The 13,225-nt window shown below is 37.4% G+C and overlaps 1 protein-coding gene across 4 annotated transcripts in view; it reads left to right on the top strand.

Annotated features, from left to right (window-relative positions):
- The window catches only part of TNS3 (tensin 3), a 163,683-nt gene that overhangs the window by 87,622 nt on the left and 62,836 nt on the right, over positions 1-13,225 (top strand). For all 4 annotated transcript variants that reach the window (XM_071736226.1, XM_071736228.1, XM_071736229.1 and 1 more), the window contains 6 exons: positions 886-998; positions 2,062-2,122; positions 2,251-2,326; positions 5,635-5,764; positions 6,760-6,825; positions 9,341-9,445. In XM_071736226.1, the coding sequence (XP_071592327.1) occupies positions 886-998; positions 2,062-2,122; positions 2,251-2,326; positions 5,635-5,764; positions 6,760-6,825; positions 9,341-9,445 (551 nt within the window). The remainder of the gene's footprint in view (positions 1-885; positions 999-2,061; positions 2,123-2,250; positions 2,327-5,634; positions 5,765-6,759; positions 6,826-9,340; positions 9,446-13,225) is intronic.

Genomic DNA, 13,225 nt, shown 5'->3' with positions numbered 1-13,225 from the left:
AAATGAAAACTATTTTAAACCACCATGACAATCCCTGTTCTGGGGTAGTAAAGCTGGCATTGTTAGGCAGGATATCTCTAGTTCTGATGTTCCCAAGAGCATGCAGTAAGGGACTGGTTAATGAAGTTTGTGTGTAAAGGGGGAAAATGAGGTTATTTTCTTTCTTTTTCTTTTTATATTCCTGAGAGTGAAGTTAAATGAAAGCCATGTTATGGGTGGAAGCAAAAGGGACTTAAAGCCAGTAGAAAACTTAAAGGACACTAATTTCCCTTCCGTATTTAAAGGCAATAGGAGGAATTTTTTTAACAGGCACTGCAGTGATACTCTCTTGCATGTACTTGCTAATTTGCTTGTAACTAAACCAGGTATTAACTAGCAGAAATACAGGTATTTTTCACATTGATATGGTAGTTTTCCCCAGTTTGGTGCTGAATGAGGTCACTTCACATTTAAAATCTATTTCCCTCCATTGGCCTTAATGATAGATTTCTTCTAGTTTTAATGAAGTACACCAGTATAGGAAATGGAGTGGCACCTATGTCATACTGTTTCAAAAGCCAGCTGAGACATTCAGTTGCAGCTAGGAATCTGTAACAAAATAATTGACTTTACAATCTCTGCTAGTTTCTTTCTTATGTAGAGTAGTGATGTTAGTAGGTAAAATGAAGACATTGACAGTAGCAATATAACAGGCATAGATTTAGTAAAGTGGTCAATTGAAGTCTTTTCATGCTGTTTTGTGAAAATTATTCTTTGGACTTACACGTAATGTCACAATGCAGCTCACTACCCATGGCTTAGAAATACTATTGTGTAAGGAATTAATTTCACTGATATGGTTGCATTACTAGTTTTGTTTAATTCTGATAAATCTTCTGTTTTTAGGTATGTACAATTCTTAAGTGGCCTTTTATCTGGATCTGTGAAAATGAATGCAGCCCCTCTTTTCTTGCACTATGTTGTGCTTCATGGCATCCCAAGCTTTGATGCTGGAGGAGGTAAATTACCTAAATTTTCCTATTCAAGTGTGGACTCAAAGTCTTGTTTCGCTTTGGAGCTTTCCAGAAAGCCTGCACGAATCTCAAAGTAGAGTTGATACCCCTCAATATCAGTCCAAATATTCTTAATAAAAAAATAAACAAATAGCAGAAGAGAAATATCCTAAAAGTAAAAATTACACCAGGTGAAATAAAACTAATGTCCTTTGGTAAATGAAGAGTTGATGCTATGATGCCTGCCTAATTTCTGAACAGTTGTGATTCCAGTCCCTGCAAAAGAGCTGAGAACCAGGTTCACAGCCATTTCTACTTTGTTTAGAAAGTAAACAAAGTCATAAATATAATCTCTTTTCTATTTTAAAGGCTGTAGTAAGTGCCTTTAAAATGAAAATGCTAAGCTAAGCTAGAGCAGCATAGTGATTGAATATAACTATATTTTTATCATCTGAGAGTTAAATAGCACCTGTCTTGTGAAATGTCATCAGCATGAATTTGTTATAGCTATTTGCTATAGCTATTTCAACAAAGACAAGACATTATTTATTTCAGTAAGACACTTAAGGGACTTACTAGTGTTGAAACAAAGCTGAGATCAAATGTTCTGTTTAATTTGGAAAATGCTTTTTTTTGGGGGGGGGGATGGTGCAGTGTGTGTTGTTTTGGCCATTCTCTTTCTTCCCTTAATAATATTTTTTTCCTGCTGAAAAAAGTAGGAAGGAAGGAGAGAAGAAAGACAGGAAGGAAGACAGATATTTAATAAGGAACAAAGTATTCCCTCTTTCTTTCCTTGCTGAAATTCTTTAAGACCCCATCCTCCCCAATTCAGAATTAGTCTAAAGATACAAAGAAGTGACTTTTTAATAAAATATAATAAAGTACTTCTTGGAGGTTGCAGAGAATGGATCTGTCCAAGCCAGTTTTGCGATGAAGGATATTTTAACAGTGAACATTGTGCTACTTGTGTGTCACTTTGCTCAGTCTGGATGTGAATGAAGCTTTCATTGTGTTACCAAGGTAAAGGAAAGTAATTTAAAAACAATCTTTTCTGTTGACTTCTTTTCAGCTTGGCGACCTTTTCTGAAATTGTATCAAGCTATGCAACCAGTTTATACATCTGGAATATAGTAAGTCATAAGAATTTTACCTCCATATTTGAATCCAGATTTTCATCTCATAATTGCAGAATTACATCATAATGTATTTTTTCTTTAAACCATAAATTTGATTTTTCTTTCTTTTCTCTCTTGTTAAGTACCTTAGGGCCAGAAAATCAAAGCAGAATCTGCATTGCTATAGACCCTGCCCAGCTTTTGAAGGGAGATATTATGGTAAGTTAATTGTATGGAATGCAAATCTGTTACTGTTTGCAGTCTCTGACCTGTTTTGTGTTCTTGTATTAAAAAAAAAAATTGAGCCAGTAGTTGGAGACATACTAAGAAAAGATGTTAATTTAGTTAACTTTTGTCAGAATCAAAATTCCTGTAAAACTCCAGAAGGATTTTAGGAGCCAAAGCAATTACTCTTAGCATTCCTGTTTCATAGCATCATTAAGTTTAGTTAGAATGTATTGCTGTTTTCTTTATAAAAGTTACTTTGTGGAGTATTTTTAAGTCAGCATTAAAATAGCCTTGTCTTGCAAGGCAACATGCACAATCCTAAATCTGTATGCTGTAAAGAAAATACCCAGTTACCATAGAATCATAGAATGGTTGGGGACACTTCCCACTAGGCCAGGTTGCTAAAAGCCCCGTGCAATCAGGCCTTGAAAACTTCCATAGATGAGGCATTCACAACTTCTCTGGGCAACCTGTTCCAGTGTCTCCACCACCCTCACAGCAAGGAATTTCCTCCTATTACTGAATCTGTATCTACCACCCACTTTCGGTTTGAAACTCTTTGCCTCATCCTACCACTACAAACCCTTCTAAAAAGTCCCTCCCCAGCTTTCCTGCAGGCCCTCTTCTGGTACTGAAAGGCTTCTGTAAGATCTTCCTGGTGTCTTCTCTTTACATGCTGAACACCTCCAACTCTCTTCAGCCTGTCTTGGCAGTAGGGGTGCTCCAGCCATCTGATAATTTAATAATAATGCTAATGTAATACACATGCAAAGCGTAGCTATGGTTGAAATGCAGCACAGTCCCTGCTCTCTCTCTTGCTTGTCATACACAGTTATGCACAGACAAACTAAACAAAGGTAGTTGCCATGCCATTCAGTTTGTTAAGACAAAAGAATATGTGGAATGAATGGTGGGGATAAGTATTGCCAGAAAGTATTCCTGGTTGATTGCTAGTAGGTTTATTATTTTGTGTACTACCTTGAGAACAGTAGGACCTCTGTCTTATACCTTGGTATCAGATTGGGGTTTTTTCCCTCTGCCTTTGTCTTTTTTCTTCTGAAATGATCTTTTTTTTTTTAAATGATCCTTCTTCTTTTTCTGTTCCCCATGCAGTTTTAAATTTTCTTTCCTTTAAAAATGGAGAAACAATTTTTAAATATGGTTTTACAAACTGGTATGCTCTGGAGGCCATAGAAAGAGGGGCTGTATTTCCATAAACAATTACAATTCTATATCAGTAAGTGGCTTAGCATATCCTAAGTTAAAATTATTTAAGGCTGTTTCTTTGAACTGGGAAGTAGAAAGAAGCAGGAACTGTGAAGTTCTCTGAACTGACCCATATTCAGCATTTTCATAAACACAATTATGTAAGAGTAAAATTTTCTGAGTAAATCCAGCAACTGTGAAAAGCCAAAGCTCTTGACAAGTCGGAGGATAAAACAAATGGTTTGGGTATTCAGTCTTCTGCATCTCCAGAAGTCCTTATGTATGATCCATATGTAAAAATAATATGAATATTTAAACAACTAAAGAAGTTAATGTTTTAATACAAAATTGTGTGAGGAGTGTATATTACCTTAAAAAAGCTCTTAAGTATTTTCAAACTTCTTTTCGCTCACATAATGTAATCAACTAGACTTACCATAGTTAATTCCAGGCTGATTATAAGTTTTGGAACAGATTAGTTCTAATATCTCTTGTCAGTGGCTTTCTTAATCCCCTTTCTGTCCTTTTTTTCACTTCTGGGTAAACCCGAAGTTTTCATCCTTTATGGTGGTGTTTTGCCTTTACATAGAGTTGCTGGGTGTAGTGGAGAATGGATGTTTATTTATCAAAGCAGTCTGTTTCTCCTACCTTAATGTTTTGGTAGTTTAAGGGTCTGATTTACTGCCACAGTTCTAGTGAAATCATGCTGGTAGTTGTGTTGGACTAAAAGAAAATAGATCCCTTCAATAAGTAGGTGTTTGTACACTTTGTTAATTTTAGTGGGTATAAAACACTGTTTAAAATAAGAAGCAAATACTATTTTACCTGGTATTATCACTGTGCTATAGGGGATTCCCTTTTAAAAAACAAAAGAAACAAACAACCTCAGATCTTCACTCTCAGATAAAATATGCTTGTTTGTGTAGATAATCTGTCAGTCTATATAAAGGTTTATAAAGATGTAGTTTGCATTGAGTCATATATTATTTTTCAATACGTGGAAAAGAACTTTTTCTGGTACAGCTTGAAGTTGTCCTGTGTACCATGGTCAACAGTGAAGAACTTCTGTAATTTGAGGCATTATGGGGTTACTGCATAGAGGGGCAGAAAGCAACAGCTTATGTTAATTTTTTCAAATAGCAGTGAGAATTTCGTAACTATGTTTTAATCCCAATTTACAGAAGCATCCCTCTTAAGCTCCTACATCTGTCTTGTGTTAATTAAGTTTATTCAGTTATCCAGTGTTTTCTATCTAGAACACTTTTCTCAATCTGCATTAAAAAAGGGTGATTTGCATTTCTTTTTAATGCATTCCAGTAACATAGCTTTTTCATAAAATCCAGATATCATGAGGTTCATAAAATAAAAACTGTGACTAAGATTACCAGATTTTGTATGTATTACTACAAGAATGCTGAGTGACTTTGTATTACACTTGACTCAAAGAATTAGTGGGTAAAATGTCTATAGATGTAGTCTAAGGGAAGGTGGTATTAGAGAGTACTGTGTTCGGCATTAGCTGTTGAAATTCATACTGAATGTTAATTTTACTAAGTTCTGTGTTGTTCTAGCCTGGGTGTCAAAACTACTGCAAATTTTCCACCATAACATAAAACAAGATCCTATAATTACTAAATTAAGTTTTTAAAAGTCCTGAATGAAGTGTAATTAGCTTGTAGGTTTGTTTTTAAAAACTCTTCATTTCTTAATTTTATTTAAAGTGGGTGTGCTATAATTCAGTTTTACAATAATTTGGTACAATGAAGTACAGATACAAGTCCGCGTTCCATTATTGTACTGACAAATGTGAATAAGTCAGAATCTATCTAATCACCAGTGATTGGTGACTGATAGTGGTGAAAATAGTAATTATTAATTTTACACATCCAGAACTATCTTGCCCTGGGCTCGTGTAATTTGAAATGGTTGAATAATGCATAACATGCTTGTTACCATGTCAGAGGTGCCTGCTGTAAATCGCTTCACTTAGCAACTAATGCATACACACATTATGTATGCATACACATAATCTGAAGAAGTTTTTTCAGATTTGTAAAAAATTACTTCTTGACATGTTTTCACTCTATTTCTAGCTGAAGTGTTACCACAAAAAGTACCGGTCAGCTACTCGTGATGTGGTTTTTCGCCTTCAGTTTCACACTGGAGCTGTTCAAGGACATGGCCTTGTGTTTGGCAAAGAGGATTTGGATGATGCCAACAAAGGTACTTATGTTCTGTGGTATGCTGGATGTGTATGCTTGCAGGGATGCAAGTGTGTGCCTGTGCATGCAGATATAAACTTTGGGAGCTGTTTTCAGAAGGATTCTTGTCTTTTTTTTCCATCCCTATTTTTAGGGAAATGGAGACTTCTTTGTGTTAGATAACTCATAGCATATAACACAGGTAAGCTCCTAATGAGCAGAAAAGCTCTTCAAGTGAGTTAACTTGTCAAAATAATTTAGGTACTGATACCTAGTCCTTATTATCTCCTCTCACTTTTGTAAAAAGAATTTGTTTAAAATGGTGACTCTGTTACCATTACAGGAAATAAAATGTGCTAAGCTAATCTCTTTTCAGGCTGATGAAAACAGTCACAAAGTTTAATACTGGTTTTGTGACCTTGTCTGCTTCAGTGTGGAGCTCTTTTAATGTGCTTCATAATATCCAAAAATGGAAGCAAGATTTTCAAATACATTTTAAAATGTGTTGGGATAGTCTTTGTATTTTAAAAATTATTCCTTCAATTTTATTTTTATGTTCTTGTGCAGAATTCTAAATCCTCACCCTACATTACTAGCAAACTAAAATCAAACATTTTCTGGCAGTGTACAGCTACACAAAAATTTAGTTGTCAAGTATTGCAGTTTAGACAATGTAGAGAACAGTTTTAGTTTGTTCCTGGTTGTGTTTTCCTTTAAAAGCCATAGAAGTCACCCATGTCTATCTAGAGGGTGGCTTGGGAATTGTACGAATCTTCTGCTTTTGACTACTCTTGTAAGTAAACAAACCTCCACCTGACACTTCCATGGTCTTTTGTGGTGAGCGTATGTATCAAAGAATGTGGCTCTTCTTCTACAAGCAAATTACTAAACTGCAAGTGAGAAGGGAAGAGTGATGAGGATATATGTATTAATGGCCATAGAGAATCCTGATTTCTGAGTGCCTTGGAATTGCTTTCCTGGGAGACAGCTTGCTGAAATACCATCCTTCATTTTCAGATGACCGTTTCCCTGATTACGGCAAAGTGGAATTAGTTTTTTCAGGAACCCCGGAGAAAATTCAAGGTGAGTATACAGAAGAGAAAATATGCTTAGTTTGAAAACAAACCACATTGAAATGTATGTATCTTTAAAAAATATTTTTCGTACTTTTATTCTGTTTATCTTGTAGAAGATTTGAAATTCAACTTTTCTGTTAAAATATTTAATATATATACTGGTTTAAATTTGAAAAAAGTAATGAAGACTCTGCATTTACATTAGCATAGGAATGATCAGATTTTGTTTAAAGCCTATACCAGAATGGTTTCTGACAATGAGTAGAAAACGTCTGTGTATCTGCATAAAGCATGAATAGTATTGGTAGCTTGGCCTAGACAACAGCAGCCTGTCTCATAACTTCATGGGTGTTTGCAGTGGTGAAGTTTGGACTGTGTTCAGTTTAGCATAAAGTGATACAATTATAGTTTGTGTTGGAAATGCTTCTGTTATGAAATTGGCTGTAGGTCTCCAGAATTCTGTTGTAATATTTCTAAGGTCATAGATAATTACAATCTACAAGAAGAACTTAAGATCATGCATAATATTGCAGTTTAATTCTGTTAATGTATCTGTACTTACTTATTTTATGATGCCTGAGGCTGAATGAAAACCAAATCCTACTAAACAATTTCTAGTCTCATTCAGTGATGAGTTTGATTTGGGGTTTTTTTTGGTTTTGTTTTGTTTTGTTTTGTTTTTTTAAGATCTCAGCCTGTTGGAAAGCCACATAAGAAAAATAGTTTTATAAATTTGTCCAGTTTCTTATAAACATTTATGGATCATAATTGCTTGAAGATAGGCCAACTGATGTGTCTGAAAAATAATCAAAATTTTTAAGGTAAATTGTAGGCGTGTTTTTTAGCAGGCTCCTAAGTTGGTGGTCAGTAGGAGTCTAAGAAAACTGGAAATCTGTTCAGTGGTTATATAAAGCATTATCTGGCTGGGTAGAAGAGTTCACTTTGAAATACTAATTTACAATTTCTCCAAAATTACTTGTACACATTTGAAAATATTACAGAATCATAGAATAACTGCAGGGTATCTCTAGTAAGCTAAAAGCTGGGTCATCTGCTAGATCACACCAGGCTGGTCAGAGCTTTGTTAAATTATGTAAAACTTCAAAGATGTAGACCTCTTAACCTCAATGTTCAGTTCAGTGTCTGACTGTCCTCACAGTAGATTTTCCCCTTATTTTTAATCTAAACCTCTGTAGATTCAATATATGTCTGTTCCTTTCTGTTCTCCTGCCTTGCTCCACTTCCGTGCTGCTGTGAGGTCTGTCCCCCCCAGAACATCTCATCTCTAGACTGAAGAAGCTGTAGAACATTGGCCTTTCCTCACAGGTCACATCCTTCAGTCCTGACCCTCAGTCCTGGTGGCCCTCCCCTGAACATGATTCTCTTAAGTCCTATGTATCTTGTATTGTGCAGCTTGAAGCTGGACAAAGTATTCTAGAAAAGAACTGACTGTGATACAGTTTTTTAAGAAACAGTGTATTTGCCAAGAAGATGAGGCACTTAGATATTTAGCTAAGGAACTTCATAAATCTGCCTTGTGACAAACATTACTGAAACTCTCTACAGATGTCTTTTTTCTGCCTGCATATAAAGGTATAGAACCATAGTATCCTTGTCTTTCCAATTTTAACTTTTCAAAGTCACAGCAGATGCATAGCACTTCTGATTCAGGATAATTCACAGTAGGACTTGCTTCTCTAGACACAGCCAATGAGTTGATAACTGAGGGTATCTTTGTTCTCTAATTTAGATAGAAGAGCACAGGCAGAAGCCCAGTTTGATTTGTATCAGTGTCAAAGCTGAGTCCAAGGTGATGAATGCTTAATGCCTGTGCTTTGCTTTTGAGCCACTGGACCACATCTAAATTCCTCATGGTATACATTTAAAAGCTGAATAATATCTTAATGCCTTGTTGAGGACACAAAAATATGAGTTACTGCTGAAATTTCCAGGTATATTTGTCAGGGTGTATTTTAGTGCATGTTCTTGCAGGAGGGTGGAGAGTGGATGGAACAGCTTAGTTGGCACCTTGGGGTAACGGAGTGGGACATGTAGTGGCAGTTATCATCTCTTCCTATTCATGTGATAAGTTGCTCTTGTATTAGAATGATAATCTGTAACAAAGTATTCCTTTATTCCTTATTCTTTTATATCATCTCTTTATAGATACTTCTGGTTTAATTCTGAAAAGCTGTTTGTTTTAATGTGCCTCCCTATAGGGCTAGGTGAATCATCTCTGTCTTACTTGTGTTCAGGAGCTGATCCGTGTTGTTAGAGCTACATCATAAACAAGAAGCCCAAGATAAAAATCTCTTCTTAAACCTTCTGTAATGAAACATAAATTAAGCTTTTTTTAGCTGATTTATTTAACTTGTCTTCCTCTATGCTGCTTCCTTCATTTCAGCATATATTTTGGGGAGCCAACTTCTGTCAAAAGGCCACATACATATGTTCACGTAAATCATTACAAATGTGGCTGTGATAATTTTAGTCTCCAATAGCTCTTGTTGTTTTTTTTTTAGGATGTGAACACCTTCAGAATGACCATGGAGTGATAGTTGATTACAATAGCTCAGACCCACTAATACGCTGGGATTCCTACGAAAATATGGGCCCTGATGGGGAAGGTAAGTAATTCAGTCACTTGGGACCAAGGCAAAACCTTTCAAAACTGTGCCAGGGCTTCTAAGGAAAGGAAAGGGCTTATTTGCTTGAACCTGATGCCATTTCACTGTTATGTTAAGAAGCTGTCTACCCTTCCCTATTTAGCTTTAGTGGCTCTGATGGAAAGAAAGATGTTGTAGTTGTTTAAAAGAGATTATTGTTCATGCACTGAATTGGACTGAGACACAACTGGTTGATATGAGGTACTTTGTTATTTGTAAATTTACTAAATGTTGATTTTTTTTTTAGTTATAAAGCTTCTAGTTGGAAACCTAATACAGTATTTTAAGAACAATAAAATGATGTGGTGAGTTTTTAGCCTTCAGTAACCTGTGTTATCTGGAACATTGCAGGAGGTGCACTGCGCTGTAAAGTTTTAGATAAACAAACAGCAAAGGGTGCTCTTTTTTTGCATGTTTTCCTTCATAAATCTACCTGTTTCTGAACTGCCCTTTTATTTCTTCAGTTTTTCTCCTGAACTCTGCTGATACATGGAGATGAAAGCCTCCAGTAGCTGCCTTCAGATTCTGACTCCAGTGTGGATGCTTCTGACTCCACTATGGATGCTTTGCTTGAGTGAATGTTGTGCTTTAATGCATATATTTTTCATGTTAAGGACTCAGAATGTCCCACCTGTGTCTGCACACTTCAGTGCACATGCATGCCTGAAATTGGTGCAAGTGAAAACATGAGCGAAGGTACTGAAGGGATGCCAAAGTCCTTGTTTTTACAGTTCTCCTCTTATGAATGAGACAGAGGTAGAGCTAGGATGCTTAAAAGGTCTTTATTGTGTCACTTTCTTAAGACCAGAAAGAGAAGTAATTGTCTCCTCTCTGCCTGCACTCAAGCATGCATACAGTGAACTACCTCGTCCATCATGCAACATGTGAGTGTTCAGTTCAGTAACCAGTGAAAATGTGAATAGGGGGTGTCACGCCCCACAAGGTGGGTGCAGCAGTGTCACATCTCACAAAGTGAGCAGGGCAGGGCTCCCCAGATGTGGGGGCCAAACCAAATATCACCTCCCACAGAGTGGGAACGGCTCTATGTCCCACAGAGTGGGTACAGATAGAGCTCCCCAGAGTGGGGGTTAACTCAGGGAGATTCAGACTGGACCCTCTTGCTTTGTAAACTCCTCCAGAGAGGAGCCTCGGTGCAGCTGGGCCCAATCCTCTTCCTCCTCTAATTAATCTCTTTTAACAACCCATTTGGTGAGATTAAGTTTGGGAATTCTCTGCGTGGTACTCAGGAGTAAGATTATTACCCAGGAGGTTTGTATAAAAACACAGCTTTACTTAAAAGTGAGTAAGATAATAAAGCATGTCAGGTTACCGCTAGCAGAATTAGTAATGATGGTACTTTCAAAGCAATGGATTACAATTTAGCAAAACTTAAGGAAATTGTCAAAACCACAGGTTACAACTAACAAAACTTAACAAAGCAACCAGTAGTAAAACTTCACAAAGGAAAGACATCACCACCCTTGGATCCAGCGATGATCTTGGTAGGAAGCTCTGCTCCTTGGATGGTGGGCACGCATCCAGCATTTGGAGTGTGCCTCTTTAATGCCACCTGACCCCATCTTTTCAGTGGCATATCTTGCACAGCCAGGTGTTCACTTGGGCCCCTCCAGATGGGATGGCACAGCAATAACCCTTATTTCTGTGCTTGTACCCTCTTCAGTGACTTTACCCAGGGCACACACAAGATGTCACTCTGCCTCCTCAGAGTACAGCTTGCCTGCCCCTGTCCCTTATGGAACAAGGACAGTGTCCTGCCTGTCAGGGTGCCCATCAGACAGAGCTCCCCTTGCAAGGAGAGTGTTCAGCTTATCGGGATAGACACCCAAGGAGGGGCTGCTCTTGTGAGAATAGGGCCCTGCTTATCAGGGTGGTTACCCAAATGAGGGTCTTTCCTTGAGAGAAGAGAGTCCAGTTGGCTTTTGAATGAGGCCTCCACCTGAATGCCATATCCATTTTGTCAGGGTGGCTGTTTTGAGACAAATATTCTTTTTGGGATTCTACAGGGGGGCATCATCAGTCATGGCGTCATTTGCACACAACATAAGAGGTCATGCTGTTTTTTGAATTAATGCATGTGCATGAATGGACATGTGGTTCATCCCAAATTGTAAGCCTCTGGGAAGACTTGTGAAACAAGTTTGCTGAGTTTTTTAGGCCCCCATGAAACAACAGCAATCCTTTTTCTGGTAAATCCCTGAAGCAGTCACATTCTTCTGAGTGACTATTCCTGAATTTGGAATTACTGCTCGTTTTCCTGGTCTTTTAACATCATGCACCTCACCCTTTTTGTTGATACTCCTTTTCAGTGACTTTCTCCTCCTGGTCCTGCATCAGGGTTTCAGCTAGCCACTACACCACTCCATTCATGAGAAAACTAATAATATCATGGTGCAGTATTCACCCTTCTCTTCCCGTTGGCAAGCATATTATGTTGATTAGACCAAATAGCCTGATGAGTTTCTGCTTAGAGCTTTGCAGAATGTTTTGTTTTGTTTTGTTTTGTTTTGTTTTGTTTTGTTTTGTTACGTTATGAAGAAGTCTTGGTTCTGTGATGAGTGTTGTAGAAGAGTATTGGAAGGTATTTGAGGAAGGACTCTTTCAGCAAATTGGCATGCATTACTGTTGGGATTATCCTGCAACTGTGCATTTTGTTTAAAGGCTGGCATGCTGGATAATGAAATCAGCACTTACCTGGATGTCTTGGATAATCAGGGCAACGAAACAGGGAAAATACCTCCATACCTTATCCCTTTCTTTCCAGTCCATTCTGTTATCCTCAAATTATAATTCTCTAAAATCTTTGTAAACATATATGAAAGAATTGCCAGGTGAATGTTTATGAACCAGGAACCAATCTTGCAGCCTTGTACTGATTTACCAAACTGGAATCTGCTTTTTATATCACAGTTTGAGATTAGCACTAAATGCAGTTCTAGGTCTCCAGATTGTAGAAAGCATCACAGTTGGGCAATGCAGAAGTCTAAATGATACAAATTCACAATTTTATCTGTATCTTTTTTCTAGAACTTGGTTAGTTCATTGTGGAGAGTCTGTTTGCATGGCATTTCTCTTCCTGTCTGGGTTAGACCATCTGCCCTTGTAACAGTCAGCATAAAAGCTTTGAAAAGTTTACAGAATTTAAATGTTCCGTACCTGGCACACCCAGTAATTTGATAGTCCTCAGATGTGGGAACATGCACAGAATCACAGGTACTCACTACTGTAAAGGGCGTTTTGCCCCAGCAATCCTGGAACTGTTAACAAAGGAAGCAGTTTAAGTACAGTTTAAGTACATATTTCCAAATACATCCATGTATGGGCTTAAACTGCTTTTTTACAGCATTTGCTTGAGTTCCCAAAGCATTCTTGTGATTATTGTGTAGAGCACTGCTAAAGCTATCTTAAACACTAATTTCAGCACCATGGTGATTTGTCTGAATTTGTCTGTTGCAGGTAAACTATCAATAGGATAAGTTAAATTTATGCAGAGCTGTCCAGTTTTCTTCTGGTAATAGCTAGTGCAGGTATCAGTGTTGAGCCTTACTCTCCATTCCGGAATGCTGGGTGCAAATGGTCCAAGATAACCAGAATGCCTGTGCAGTGCAGACTTATGAAGGCGCAGAAGCAGCCTGTAACTGAAGCAAGGAATAGAGTTGTTTTTTTTTTCCTCACAGAGAACCATAATTCAGTGGGAGCAAAATTAAATTTGCATCTTAAGTG

The sequence above is a fragment of the Heliangelus exortis genome, chromosome 2 (genome assembly GCF_036169615.1).
Source record: "Heliangelus exortis chromosome 2, bHelExo1.hap1, whole genome shotgun sequence".
In the NCBI taxonomy this organism is placed as follows: Eukaryota; Metazoa; Chordata; class Aves; order Apodiformes; family Trochilidae; genus Heliangelus; species Heliangelus exortis.
Note: the sequence above shows the minus strand (reverse complement) of the source record. Positions and strands in the feature narration are given on the sequence as shown.